The sequence below is a fragment of the Gymnoscopelus braueri genome (assembly GCF_963280865.1).
Source record: "Gymnoscopelus braueri genome assembly, chromosome: 16".
Taxonomy (NCBI): Eukaryota; Metazoa; Chordata; class Actinopteri; order Myctophiformes; family Myctophidae; genus Gymnoscopelus; species Gymnoscopelus braueri.
The window spans coordinates 29507839-29521589 of NC_137616.1; the positions used below are offsets into that span (position 1 = coordinate 29507839).

The window sequence follows — 13751 nt, forward strand, 5'->3', positions numbered from 1 at the left end:
TGTATACACGCTGAGTGAGTGACTGTACACAGCTAGCGGAAACTTTTAGCGGCAAAAACATGCACAACAACAACAACAACTAAACGTACTGGTCCGATTACTTTTTAAGTTTATTATTTTATGTTAGGTGTTTATTATTATTTTATTTAGATATGGACATCACAATAGCATTAGTATTGTAACATGCACATAAAACAGATGCTAGTGTTTATAGGAAAACACCACTTTACAACACCTGTCCAACGGAGGCTTTTTATTTCTGCCAGGGTGGAACGGGCAGGAGACGGAGATCATATTTTCACACCTGTCTACGTTGTGTCTGTGAGTGTGAGTGTGAGTGTGAGTGTGAGTGTGAGTGTGAGTGTGAGTGTGAGTGTGAGTGTGAGTGTGTGTGTGTGTGTGTGTCTGTCTGTCTGTCTGTGAGCATTCATTTTAATCCCAAGCACTGCTGGACTAAACAGCATGAAACTTTGCATGCATGCTCTCATCAGACCAAGGAAGAACCTCCACCACATATTTATCAAATTGGCCTCACGGTGATGCTACAACAGGCCGCTTCACATTTAGGCCTATAACTCTTGAACCATAGGTTGTACAATCAAAATATGTGCATATACACTGTATGTGCAAATAATTCCTTGAAGCAAAACACACATTTTGTCCAAAATCACACACACACACACACACACACACACACACACACACACACACACACACACACACACACACACACACACACACACACACACACACGCACGCACACACGCACACACACACGCACACACAGAAAGATCATCAGCTCATCCAATACGAAGTACACTAGACTAGATTCATCACACAAAATTGAGCCTCCATAAAAAGCTTGTGCTGGGAGTCGCTAGTTGCCTCCAGAATTTCCCAAATCGTATTAACCAGAACATGTTATAATCTATGTGCGTCATGTCACCTGTAAACATGATCAGGCATTGATTTAGGTGCACTCCTAATCAACAGCCACGGATCTACAATCTGATTAATGAGCAACAACGTGGAGGAAACATGCGTGATAAATAATTATATTTTATGCAAACGCTGGGAGTGGGACCACAAATGATGCCCCTGGTCACACATTCACACACCGACGGCAGAGGAAACCATGCAAGGCACCAACATGCTCATCGGGGGCATTTAGGGGTGCAGTGTCTTGCTCAAGGACACTTTGACACTCAGCCAGAAGGAACCGGGAACATTCCAGCTCCCAGACGGCCGCTCTACCTCCTGAGCAACTGCCGCCCAGTAGTGCAGGGTACACTCTGCCAAGGTACTGTAAGTATAATATCAAAATAATAAACTGCCACTGTGTGGTTGTGTGTGTAACATGTGTGCTTGAATATCACTCAACCTGAGGGACTTGGGACACACACGCAGGCACACACACACACACACGCAGGCACACACACACGCAGGCACACGCACGCAGGCACGCAGGCAGGCAGGCACGCACACACACACACACACACACACACACACACACACACACACACACACACACACACACACACACACACACACACACACACACACACACACACACACTCCAATGAGTCAAAAGCCCCATCTCACATATGCTTCATTAGTCCAAACTCACCATTACATAACTGTACTAAATGCTCATAGGAGTGGAAGAGCACAGAAAAACCACTCAATCTGACGTGGTGTGTTTTGTGTGTGTGTGCGCACACACACACACACACGTGCGTGCGTACGTGCATGCGTAAATGGGAGAGAGGGGGAGAGGGAGAGCAGGCAGCACATTTTTTTAGGGAAAAGAATGATTTCCTTAATGTCTGTGTGTGTATGCATGTGTGAATATATGTATGTGACGTGACGTGTCTGCAAGAATTTGTATGCATGCCTGTGTGTGTGTGTGTGTGTGTGTGTGTGTGTGTGTGTGTGTGTGTGTGTATGTGTGTGTGCATGTGTGTGCACGCGTGTGTGTGTGTTTGTGTGTGTGTGTGTGCGCGTGCATGCATGCTTACGTGCACTTCTCTCTGACATAGAGGCACATAGACATGTTCTGCTTCACAGGAAAAGCTTACACTGTGCACAAAGCCCAACACACAAACACACACATCACGACTGATTCGCTACGTTCGTCTTTTTCTCACTTCCCAACTGAGTCTGGCCGGGGTCCTATACGACTCCTATTTCAATTACGTTGGCAAGTCTGGAAGAGACTCGAGTTTTACATAGGAAGGCAGTGGAAGGCACTGTGTAGAGACTGTGTACCGTCAGCATCCACTCTGAATGTGGCTGAGGGTGAATCCAGGATATTTACAAGATATACGACAACAACAAAAAAGATGGTATCAGGATCTAAAGCTATCACAGCCATTATCTGTGGTTGCATGCACACACGCCCAGGCTTGTGCCTAGTATGCATGCAGGTGCACACACACACGCGCACGCACACACGCATACGCACACGCACACACACACACACACACACACACACACACACACACACACACACACACACACACGCTGACTAATGTGATTGAGGAAGGCTTCCTGACAGGCTAACAGAGCTGCAACTCAAGCTGGGTCATTAACAGAGGAGGAGGGCTTCCGTGGGTATTCAACCCCAGTACTTGAGTCAAAGTATAGATCACTTTCACTACAAGTGAATGTTGCTCTGTCAAATTTGTACTTGAGTTAAAGTACTGAAGTACATGCTTTTAAAAATATTCAAAAGTACAAATTACAAAGTATTATTTTATGTTTAACTCTTTGGCTGCCAATGACGAGAAATCTAAAAAAAAATCACTATCACTATGGGATGAGTTGTGATCTTGTAGAGCAATTTTTGGCTAAAGTTCCCCCCATGCTGGGGTCCAAGCGGTTAAACAGGTCCATGTCAAAGTATGAGTTCTTTCTCATCAAGTCTGAGCAAAGACTTGATGAGAGGGACAAAACCAGCACCGAATGTTTAATTATAATAGGAATGCATTGTCTCCTATAGATAACATTTCAATGTTAATATTTAGAATAGCTACACTACATGGGGGAAAAAAAGGCTTAGCTATCACTATAAAAACTTTTTTTTAAATAGCTTACACTACAATATGTGGATAATACTACACAAAAACGCAGCAATGGCTTTGCTGTGTTTTCACAGCCACACTGTGTAGCTGCACATAAATAATCATTACACTGGAAAATAAACACACAACACGGCCAGATGTCAATATGACTTAATACGCGTCCTGTTTTCAAGGTAAGATCAACTTTTCTTTTTATTATGTATTTTCGCCGCTAGGTGAACAAACTATTTATCACAGCCTGGTTGAATTGTGTGGCATGGAGTAAAAGTTACCTCGCCAACCACACTATACACAGCACTACCAAACCAAACGTCTCCCAAGAGAAAAATGATGTCCTTGAGAGGGAGGTGCAGAGTCGCCGACAACGAATCTATGGCACGCCAAACAGACCGGCAAGAGCAGATGACGTAAAATAAAAGAGACAGTAAATACATCTGGCACCGGGCCTATGAGAAGCATTTCTCAGTGTAACAAATGGTTCAATTGTGTCCGGCGACGTGCCAAACAGACCCTGCCAGTATGCAATAATCTACAGCGACTAGTTTATTTTTTAATAGGATTAACCATGCCCAACACGGCACAATCTCGCTGTGGACAAACCTGATATCAGATCTGAAAGACCTGCTGACTCAGTGATGCAGTGGATGTGTTGTGTGTTGTTTAATTAATAAGATGGTGGAAGGAGGGACGGTTGGGAAGGGGTGGGAGGATGAAGGGTGGGTAAAGGGAGAAGGGTGGGGGATACTGAGTTCAATGGCGTTGATTTTGTACTGCTTGAAATGCATACTTGATTCTATGTGAAAAATCTATAACAATTGAACAATAAAAAAAGCCAAAACTATCCAATCTACAAGCTCGAAGCGTTTCACAATGTGACGCATTGATATTGATAATATTTTAACATTTCTGAAGTAATGAAATATTTGCCTATAATCACATGCCCAACACATCGGCTGCATAATTGTCGATACCAACGTTGTCAAAAAACAGTCAAATAATGGCCGACATATCGGTCTGGTTCTACTCAAAATTACAGTCTTTCAGACAATGAGAGGGTGTGAGCTACAGACCATCCCACACACACACACAAACACAGACACAGAGACACAGACACAGACACAGACACAGACACAGACACACAGACACACACACACACACACACACACACACACACACACACACACACACACACACACACACACACACACACACACACTCACACTCCTTGTGGCTTTGCAACACCTACGCCAACACACCACATGCATACGAATACTACAACCCAGAGACTGCTTTGCATAGCAGCGACACAGAGGCCCTGGAGGAGACTATCGATCAAGGGTGTGTGTGTGTGTGTGTGTGTGTGTGTGTGTGTGTGTGTGTGTGTGTGTGTGTGTGTGTGTGTGTGTGTGTGTGTGTGTGTGTGTGTGTGTGTGTGTGCGTGCGTGTGTATGCGTGCATATTTGTTTTGCTGACACCTACTCTGCCTTAAGACCAGTTTCAGTGTGTTCAGTTGCGTACACGACAATGTACACACAAATACAGAAAATAAATCACAAAATGGTGACAACCCTGGCGTGTAGACGATGATGATGAAGACGAAGGCTGAGCTGTGAGAGACATAAGCAGTGGGCTGCGGGGGGGGGGGGGGGGGGGTACAGCAGAGCAGACGGGGATATGGTTGGGACGGCAGTCTTGACTCTGTGTGTGTGTGTGTGTGTGTGTATGTGTGTGTGTGTGTGCTTACTTTGGGGGTGGGACAGGAGGCTGTGGACAGGCGGGAGGTGGCCTGGGCGCGAGGTGACTCTGAGGGAGTGGTACTGAGGGAGGCTGTGTCCCTGGGCAGCACCTGCACACCCCGCGAGATGATGGAGTCTGGAATCTGAGAGTTTACACACACACACACACACACACACACACACACACACACACACACACACACAGACATACACACACGCGCGCACACGTATGCAAGGGCACACACAAACAAAATCGCACATCCGCCCACGTGCACACACGTATGCAGGTGCACAGCGCCCCCCCCCCACCGTGCATTCATACACATACATACATGTATATGCACAACATATACAGGTATCACATCCATGTGCACACACACACACACACACACACACACACACACACACACACACACACACACACACACACACACACACACACACACACACACACACACACAGATCGAAAGGAAGATAGATATAATATGTAGAACAATAGAAAATATTGAATATATAGAAACATAATAATACATGACATTTATAATATATAGCGCTTTTCAAGGTACCCCAAGTTGCATTACAAAACAAAGAAACTATATTAACTATTAAAAATTAAAAAAATAAATTAGAAAAAACAGTTAAAACAATAAAAAGTACGAGGCAAAAAAAGCTTACATTTGGGGGGTTTTGATGGCAGTTTTAAGCTAATAATAATATGCCATACAATATAAACTGACCCATAACCGTCCATTTGGTTCCATTTGTATGCTCTCGGAGTTAGTAACGGTCCATTTAGAACCCCCTCAAGGATGCCTGGGGGTCCCTGGACCCCACTCTGAGAACCACTGTCCTAAAGGGTCCTGTGCTGCCCCATTACACATTCTTCATATCATTGCTGTCGGGCAGAAACCTCTTATCTCCATATTCTAACTTTTTGTAAATTAATGCCCTAGTACAGGGGTCTTCAACGTTTTCAGCCCAAGGACCCCCTAGCTGAGAGAGAGATGAAGCAGGGACCCCCACTATATTGTATACAATTGTGCTTCAGATTCAACTTTTTTTGTTTACGTGGTCTGCTCTTTTTCCCTCTACACCGATAGCTCTTTGCCAAAAATAGCCGATCTACGAGCTTGTAGATCTGCTATTTTTGGCTAAAGTTCTCCTCAGAAAAGGGATGCTAGGGTTCAAGTGGTTAAGGGAAAAAAAACAAAAACATATCACACAAAGATTTGGCGGACCCCCTGTAGTAACTCTGAGGACCCCCTAGGGGTCCCGGACCCCCTGTTGAAGACCCCTGCCCTAGTATACTTGATCATACAACAGAGTCACACAAAAGCATCAAAAGTAGCAGATCCACAAGCTCAAAACACGGTGCGAAGCGACGCGTCTTGAGCTTGTAAATCTGCTACTTTTGATATTTTTTCATGTGAATCCTGAAAAGTCATAGTTTTGGACATGAGGTTTCCACCCGACAGAGATGATATCAACATTTAAGAGGTCTATGACAGATGTAAATTTGTTTCCCCATTTCTCTAACAGATCCATAAACCTATACTACCTCAAAATAATTGGAAGGTTTTTACAAAAGTTAAATAATTTAGAAGATTATTTTGTGGTTAAGTTGTTAAAGGAGTAGTTCACCCAAAAAAATACTTATTTTCTATCAATTACACACCCTATGAAGCCTTGAATTCATGGATTTATTTTCCTAAGCCAATAATTTGATGACCAACCTCCGGTAGGAGACTCAAATGCAGGTCAATTGAGTCTCCTACCTGGAGATTCCGCCAGGTCATGAAATTATTGGCTTAGGATATAGCAACAAAAAAAAAATCTCCATGAAATCAATGCTTCATGAGGTGTGTAATTGATAGAAAATAAGTATTTTTTGGGGCGAACTAATCCTTTAATGATAAAAGTGAATCCAATGACAGTGAGATGAATGAAGACGATGGAGACAGATGAGAAGTGAGATAAGACAATGAGAGTGCAGTCTTACCGCTCTGTGTTATTGGACAATGAGATGTGATATTACGCTATAACAACCAAGACACAAAGCAGAGTTGCCGTCTGGAGACAGGCTGGGATGGGATGTCATGTGACACACACGATGTCACATTATGCCTACACGAATAAAGACAAAATTATAAGAATGAATGTGAGAATGAACAACAAAACCAAAACAGCTTGCAGCAGTGGAGGCAAGATTTGAAACTAAACTGATTCTGTATTTCTCTCTCCTCTTTTACATCTCTTCTCCTCTATGTACCCTCCGTTCCACTCTCCTCTTTCCCCAATAGGCTCTATGCACAGCAGCGATATTGGAAGGAAATTGGGCCTCTTCCTTACCTCCTTCACAGGTGTTACCAATGATACTAATTAAGGCTCTGTTCAATTTAGTGTAGCACAGTGGTTCTCAAACCTTTTTCATTTCAAGGACCCCCATAACTCTGAGAGTGTACAAATGGTACACTCTCAGCATTACACAACTGTAAGGTGCCATTTGGAACCCCCTCAAGGTAACCATGAGGGTACCTGGACCCCACTTTGAGACCCACTGGTGAAGCAGAGTAGCACCCTGACTCTGTTTGACCAGAATGGAACAGAGCCTTAATTAGTATAATTGGTAACACCTGTGAAGGAAGTAGGAAGGGGCCCAATTTCTTTCCAACATGGCTGCTGTGCATAGAGCCCATTGCTCCTCCAACCCCGGCCCACTCTACCTTGGCGGCGATGGAGGCGGCGGTGATGTGGGAGGACGAGGAGTCCTCGGTGGAGGCCACGCCGCTGTCCTTCTTCTCCTCGTCCTCCTCCTCACACTGCACGCCCTTGTCCTCCATATGGCGCCGTGGCGATCCTCCGGGCGGCGGTGACAGCGGGGGTGGCGGCGACGGCAGGTCCTCCAGCTCATCCGCCGCCTCCTTGACCTTGACCACGGCGTCCCGCAGCAGGTCAATGGCGTGGGGCAACGCAGGCAGGATGAACTGGAAGCACTCCTGGAGGAGAGGAGAGGAGAGGAGTTGTTGAGTAAATAGAGTACCAAGTACACAAGTAAGTATTATTACAAATGGACTAGGATAGCAGGTAGACACCAAACCTAGCATCTGTCTGTATTACATCTTCTATCTACCTATAAATCCAGGAACATGTCGTCTTTCTGTGAATCTGTCTGTCTGTCTGTCTGTCTGTCTGTCTGTCTGTCTGTCTGTCTGTCTGCTACTTCTAGCATTAGCATTACCACTATTACAGTACAGTACACTAAACACTACAACTAATAATACTATGTGTTTTTTTCTTTTTGTTGTTCACAGAACTGCTTCTACAACTAGAACTGTTATCGATACTACTACTGCTGCTGCAACTACAGTACCACGACAACTACTGTAGCATCACCACTACCATTATTACTAGTATAGTACTGTACCACTACTACTACTAATGATACTGCTGCAACTGCTACCGTACTACTAGTGCCGTTGCTACCACTGTTACTGTTACCACTGCTGCTAGAACTACTACCGTAATACTACTACTTTCACAACTACTACATTTTCGTTACAGTAACACCATATTTCTGATAGAAATATGAACGGGCAAATAATGTCTTTGCGAAAGCTGCTGGCTTGCAGAAACAATGTTTATTGTTATTCACAGAACTGACTGACCATATTTCAGCAGTCCCCAGCACAGAAAACCACTCCTGCATAACTCTACCAAATGCTGTTGCTGAATATATAATGGGTGTTTAATGGGCAAAACATTTATTTTTTTGCTACAACTCCTACAGATTTTGTCCAAACCTCCACTTAAGTGGAGGACGGACCCTTTTCGCTGACGTTAAGCGTGTTACATCATTTCCTGTGTCGTTGTCGTTCTGAGCTGGGTGGTTAAGGGGTTAAGAGCCTCGCATTGGTCTTATTCATTTTGGAACAGGGTCAAGAGCTCTTAGTCTTAATGGTTTGTTTTAGCCTGTATTTTGGTGCCAGATGGATGGGGCTGGCACATACCATCAGTGCCAGAAGGTTTAAGTAAAAAAAGGGAAATCCAACTGGTATCCTCGCTATGTCTGACAACTTATCTGACACAATGTGAATGACGAAATTAACCAGTTGAACCCTAGCCATCCCTATTCTGGGCGAAACATTTGCCGAAAATAGCCAATCTACAAGCACACAACGCATCACAACATGACACCTTGTGAGCTAAGTAGATGGGCTATTTCTGGTGAAGAGATTGGTGTAGAGATGGAATAGAGGGCGGACGAAGTACAGAGCGACGCCGGTCAATTAAATATTAATTTACTAGTAAGTATAGAGGGTTTAAGTGGTTAAAAAACATCCCTCTGTCTGAAATGTTCCACATTCCATTCTCCCACCAGGCACTGTCCTTTGTTGTGAGTCCTTGAGCAAGAAACTGACCTCCTAGTCCTACCTGCTAATTCAATGCAAGTTGTTCTGGCAAACAGTGCCAGTTGCTGCCAATGAATAAAGTATGACGCCTTCACTCCCGCCCATCTGGGAGTCTGAGTGAATCAAAAGGAACACTCACTATGTAGCAGAGTAGCCCAGCCTGTAGCCCAGAAGCCTATCTCCCTTGACATGGAGGGATTTCCATTTAGCAGAGCAGTAGATTATTTTGGTTTGTGTTGGTGGGTAGGTTTCCTAGACCCGGGTTTGAATTTGCGTGATTATATGTACGTAGACTAGACAAGGTGCTATTATTTTTAGATTAGAAAAGTAGCACAAAGTAGCACATCCACTCTGGTAATCAGGTATAGGACAAGAGGGACAGCGAGGGCATTTTCCGGCAGCGGAAGCTGCCGCGGAGCTGCCGGCGGCGGAGCGGCGGGAGAGCGGTGGGATGCCGGCGGCGGAGCGGAAGGTGCCGGGGCGGGGAGGCGGGGCGGCATCGGCGGAGCGGCAGTAAAACTATGCCTAAACCTAGCCCTAACCTCAGTAAAACTATACCTAAACCTAACCCTAACCTCTGTAAAACTATGCCTAAAACTAACCCTAACATCAGTAAAACTATGCCTAAACCTAACCTTCCCAATTATTTTATTAGAAGGATTAGTAGGCTACAGTCCTACTGATTCCGCGCTGCCGCTCCACCGCCGGCAACTGCCGGTCCACCACCGGCAGCCGCCGGCAGCTGCCGCTCCTCCGCCGGCAGTTCGGCCGGAAAATGCACTCGCTCCCAGAAGATCTGTGTGAAGAATAATAGTCTGCACACTGTTAGACTTGCCTACTCCACCTATGTTTATCAAAAGATCAGCGTTTCGGTCAGGATCTTCATCAGGATCAGTTAGTATTTTTAGCCCAGCAAGCAGCAGGACTCTAGATGTCAGTCAGTCCGTCGGTTGGTTCATCCATCAGTCTCAAGCGAAATATCTAAATAAAATACTGGTTGGATTGCCATGTAATGTGCTGTGTGCCTTTACATTCTCAAAGGTTTATGCTGCTCTTTTTGGTGACCCCATGGCCTTTTGTCTAGTGCCACCCTTAGGCCAGAATCTGCACTTGCACAGATATCTCAAAATGGATTGCCATGAAACTTGTTGAGCACATTTTTGCTGGAACGGTTTGCTCTAGCTTCCACCCTCAGGCAATGTCAATTTTGTACACAATTATATCTCATAATCTCACATTCAGATTGCAGGATAAACCTTACTGATTTTGGTATCCCTGTGGCTTTTTCTTTAGTGACATCCTCCTTACACCAACTGAACTGAACTGAACTGAACTGAACTGAACTGAACTGAACTGAACTGAACTGAACACATTTCCACTTGTTTTCCGGCAACGCCGGTCGGTTCAAACCACTTTGGCGTGGTTGGTTGTACAGTAAATTGCACGTTGCTTACTAGCACAGCATCTAAACTGAGGTGCAGTGTGTGTGTGTGTGTGTGTGTGTGTGTGTGTGCGTGTGTGTGTGTAGGGGAGGGTTATAAGATCATTTTATGTCATCTGTCTCATTGGTGGTCTGTTTGAGGTGTCGTAGATTCATTGTTGATGATGACTCCGCACCTCCTCCCACACAAGGACATCAGTTGTTGTTTGCTTATTTTCCTTGACACTATGGAAATTACGAGTACGCCATTGGGCTGATTGAACTGAACTGGATGGTCTTTCTAGTGCCTTTAACCAAAGGGCTTTACAATGTGCCTGACATTCAGCCGTTCACATACACATGGCAGAGGCAGCCAAGCAAGGCACCAATCTGCACCAACTTGCTCACGTGTCTTGCTCAAGGACACGTTGACAAGTGCTAGGAGGAGCTACAGTATGCAGGGACCGAACCTGCTCTACTTCCTGCTGCTAAAAGGTAATGGCACGCACGCACGCACGCACACGCACACACACACACACACACACACACACACACACACACACACACACACACACACACACACACACACACACACACACACACACACACACACAGCCCCATTGCTCTTTAAGGTAATGAAAAGTGGTCATTTGACTGACCATGATTGAATTCACACTGACAACATTCTCAGCCTAATCCATCCCATTTCACCGCTGCGCCGCGGGTACTCTGCCCTTCTCCATTCCGGAAAACACGAAAAGTCCCCACGCCTCATCCTCATGTGCCACGTCACAGACTAGCCTTTGCGCTGCTTCACCTTTTGTTACTTGGGGGGCAAAACCTGTGAAACTTTGGCTATGCGGTCAGTCATGCATTAACTTGTAGAAACACCAGGATGCCTGCTAAATTTTATTTAATGATTGAAGAGAAGAAGAGAGAGTGAGACCAACCCCCAGGTACATTATAGTACCTCCCTTTGGCCATGTGTACTAGCGAGCACTCTCTCACTCTCTCACTCTCTCTCTCTGTGTCTCTCTGTGTCAGTATGCCTGTGGGCTCCTCAGCTCTACTAAACGTTCCATTCTCCTCACTCCAGAGACAAGCACTAATCTGTGAAATTATTTATCTTCCTGTGTATTTTAAGCATTGAAAGGATGCATTATTAATGCATCCCGCATGCCTTACAGTGTTGGGAGCTGGCTAGAAAGAGAGGGGGAGCGGGAGAGAGAGAGGGAGTGTGCTTTGCATTCCATCCCATTTCAGGGTAGATGCACATTTCAGGCCTGATGAAATATGACAAGTAACCGTGGTTCCACTGTTTCAAAATCCTGTGGATCCACTGTATGGGATGGGACGCACACGCACACGCACACACACACACACACACACACACACACACACACACACACACACACACACACACACAAACACACACCAGTGGCGTTCCCAGGATTTACATTTAGGGCAGGCGAGATTCCCCCCCCCCCATATTACCCCCCAAAAAGAAATTTCAACTCAATCGAAAATCGGCGATCGAAAACCGGTGAAAGTGGCCGTTTTCAAGTTGTTTTGGCCATTATCTCTGGAACGGAAGGTCCAATCTGCTCAGTGCAAAGCTTGTTGGATGCGTGACTTTGAGGACATTAAGCAAACCTTTTCGGGTTATTAGTTTTTTTAGGGGAGGTGAGATCTTAGTTGGGCAGGCGACCGCCTGGCCTGCCTCTACAGTGGGTACGCCACTGACACACACACACACACACACACACACACACACACACACACACACACACACACACACACACACACACACACACACAAACCTGGATTCAGTCTGACAAAGCAACATTTCCTAAATAGAAAACACATTTTTATGTTATGTTAGATCAATGTTCAATTAATGGACTTGAACAGCGCTAACAAAGCTACACTGCTCTGAAAACCAATCTTGATAGCCGCCCTAAAGTCTTTGCATTGGTTCTGCAATGCTGTTATTTGTTTATATATTTTTCTGAATTGTTCCCCAATTTTAGCCCATTCATTGAGTTTAAGATGAATCGTAGGCCGAGATCTCTGATCGTCTGGCTACGCTAGACTATTCGGTCCATGAAGGTCAGGCTTTTCCATTTCTCATTAGGACCGGGAAAGCATCTGTCATTTTAGATTTTAACCACTGTAGCGAACATTTGTAACTCAAATCTTTGCGTCTGGGGGTCCCTGGAACTAAATATTTTGAGATGGGGGTCCGCGGCCAAATACATATAATTTTGGGGGTCCTTGACATGAAAACCTTTGAGAACCACTGATATATAGCAACATAATATTTTTCAAAAAACTGTTTGGATTTAGAAGACATTTGTAGAATCGGCCAAACATTTTCATGATTTAAAAATAAAATGCTGATCTACGTGCTATGAGCTTGTATATCTGCTATTTTTTAACAGCCAAATAAATCTAAAATGACACAGATGCGTTCCCGGTCTTAATGGGTTAATAGACCCGTGGATTTAGGAGGAGCGACAAATGGAAAGTCTTTTTTTTTGATACTGCCAAAATCCCAGATGATTTCTTACACCAGGGATACTGATTTTATGTGGAGATAATATAGTATCTTTATAGACATCTAGAGCAGCGGTTCCCATTCCAAACCTTTTCTGGATCAGGGCCCGTTTGAAAAACTTGGAAAGTATTCGTGGCCCACCCATATGACCACTGGCCGAATGGCTGCGGTGTTAAGCGGTCAAATGGGCGCTGCCGCGTGTATTTTCAGAACGTGTTCGTTTTAATGATCAATCAATCGATTGTGTTCCTGCTTGGATCACTGGAACCAACGTGCTAAACATACTAAAATCTTTCTCGTTTGTGCATTCATTTGTTGTCCTCCGTTTTTTTTATGTCATGATCTTTTACCCTAGACAAAAGGTCGTAACATTATACATTAAGTTCCTATTTATCGGTATCACAATGAAAACGTATTATTATAGGTTTTAAAGAAAAAATACCATGACATGTTTTTGGCTTGATTGTCTGTGGGTGCATTAGTATGTGCATGCATAACTTTGTTTGATTCCCATATCCACACTATTAAACCACCCACTGGATTACT

The 13751-nt window shown here is 44.6% G+C and overlaps 1 protein-coding gene across 4 annotated transcripts in view; it reads right to left on the reverse strand.

Annotated features, from left to right (window-relative positions):
* gphnb (gephyrin b) overlaps window positions 1–13751 on the reverse strand; it is a gene marked incomplete at both ends in the record, with an annotated part of 141236 nt that overhangs the window by 49055 nt on the left and 78430 nt on the right. For 3 of the 4 annotated variants that reach the window (XM_080452463.1, XM_080452462.1, XM_080452461.1), the window contains 2 exons: window positions 4828–4962; window positions 7543–7815. In XM_080452463.1, coding sequence (XP_080308589.1) covers window positions 4828–4962; window positions 7543–7815 — 408 coding nt within the window. Of the gene's footprint in view, window positions 1–4827; window positions 4963–7452; window positions 7816–13751 lie in introns of all 4 variants that reach the window. The other variant, XM_080452460.1, reaches the window with a different exon arrangement.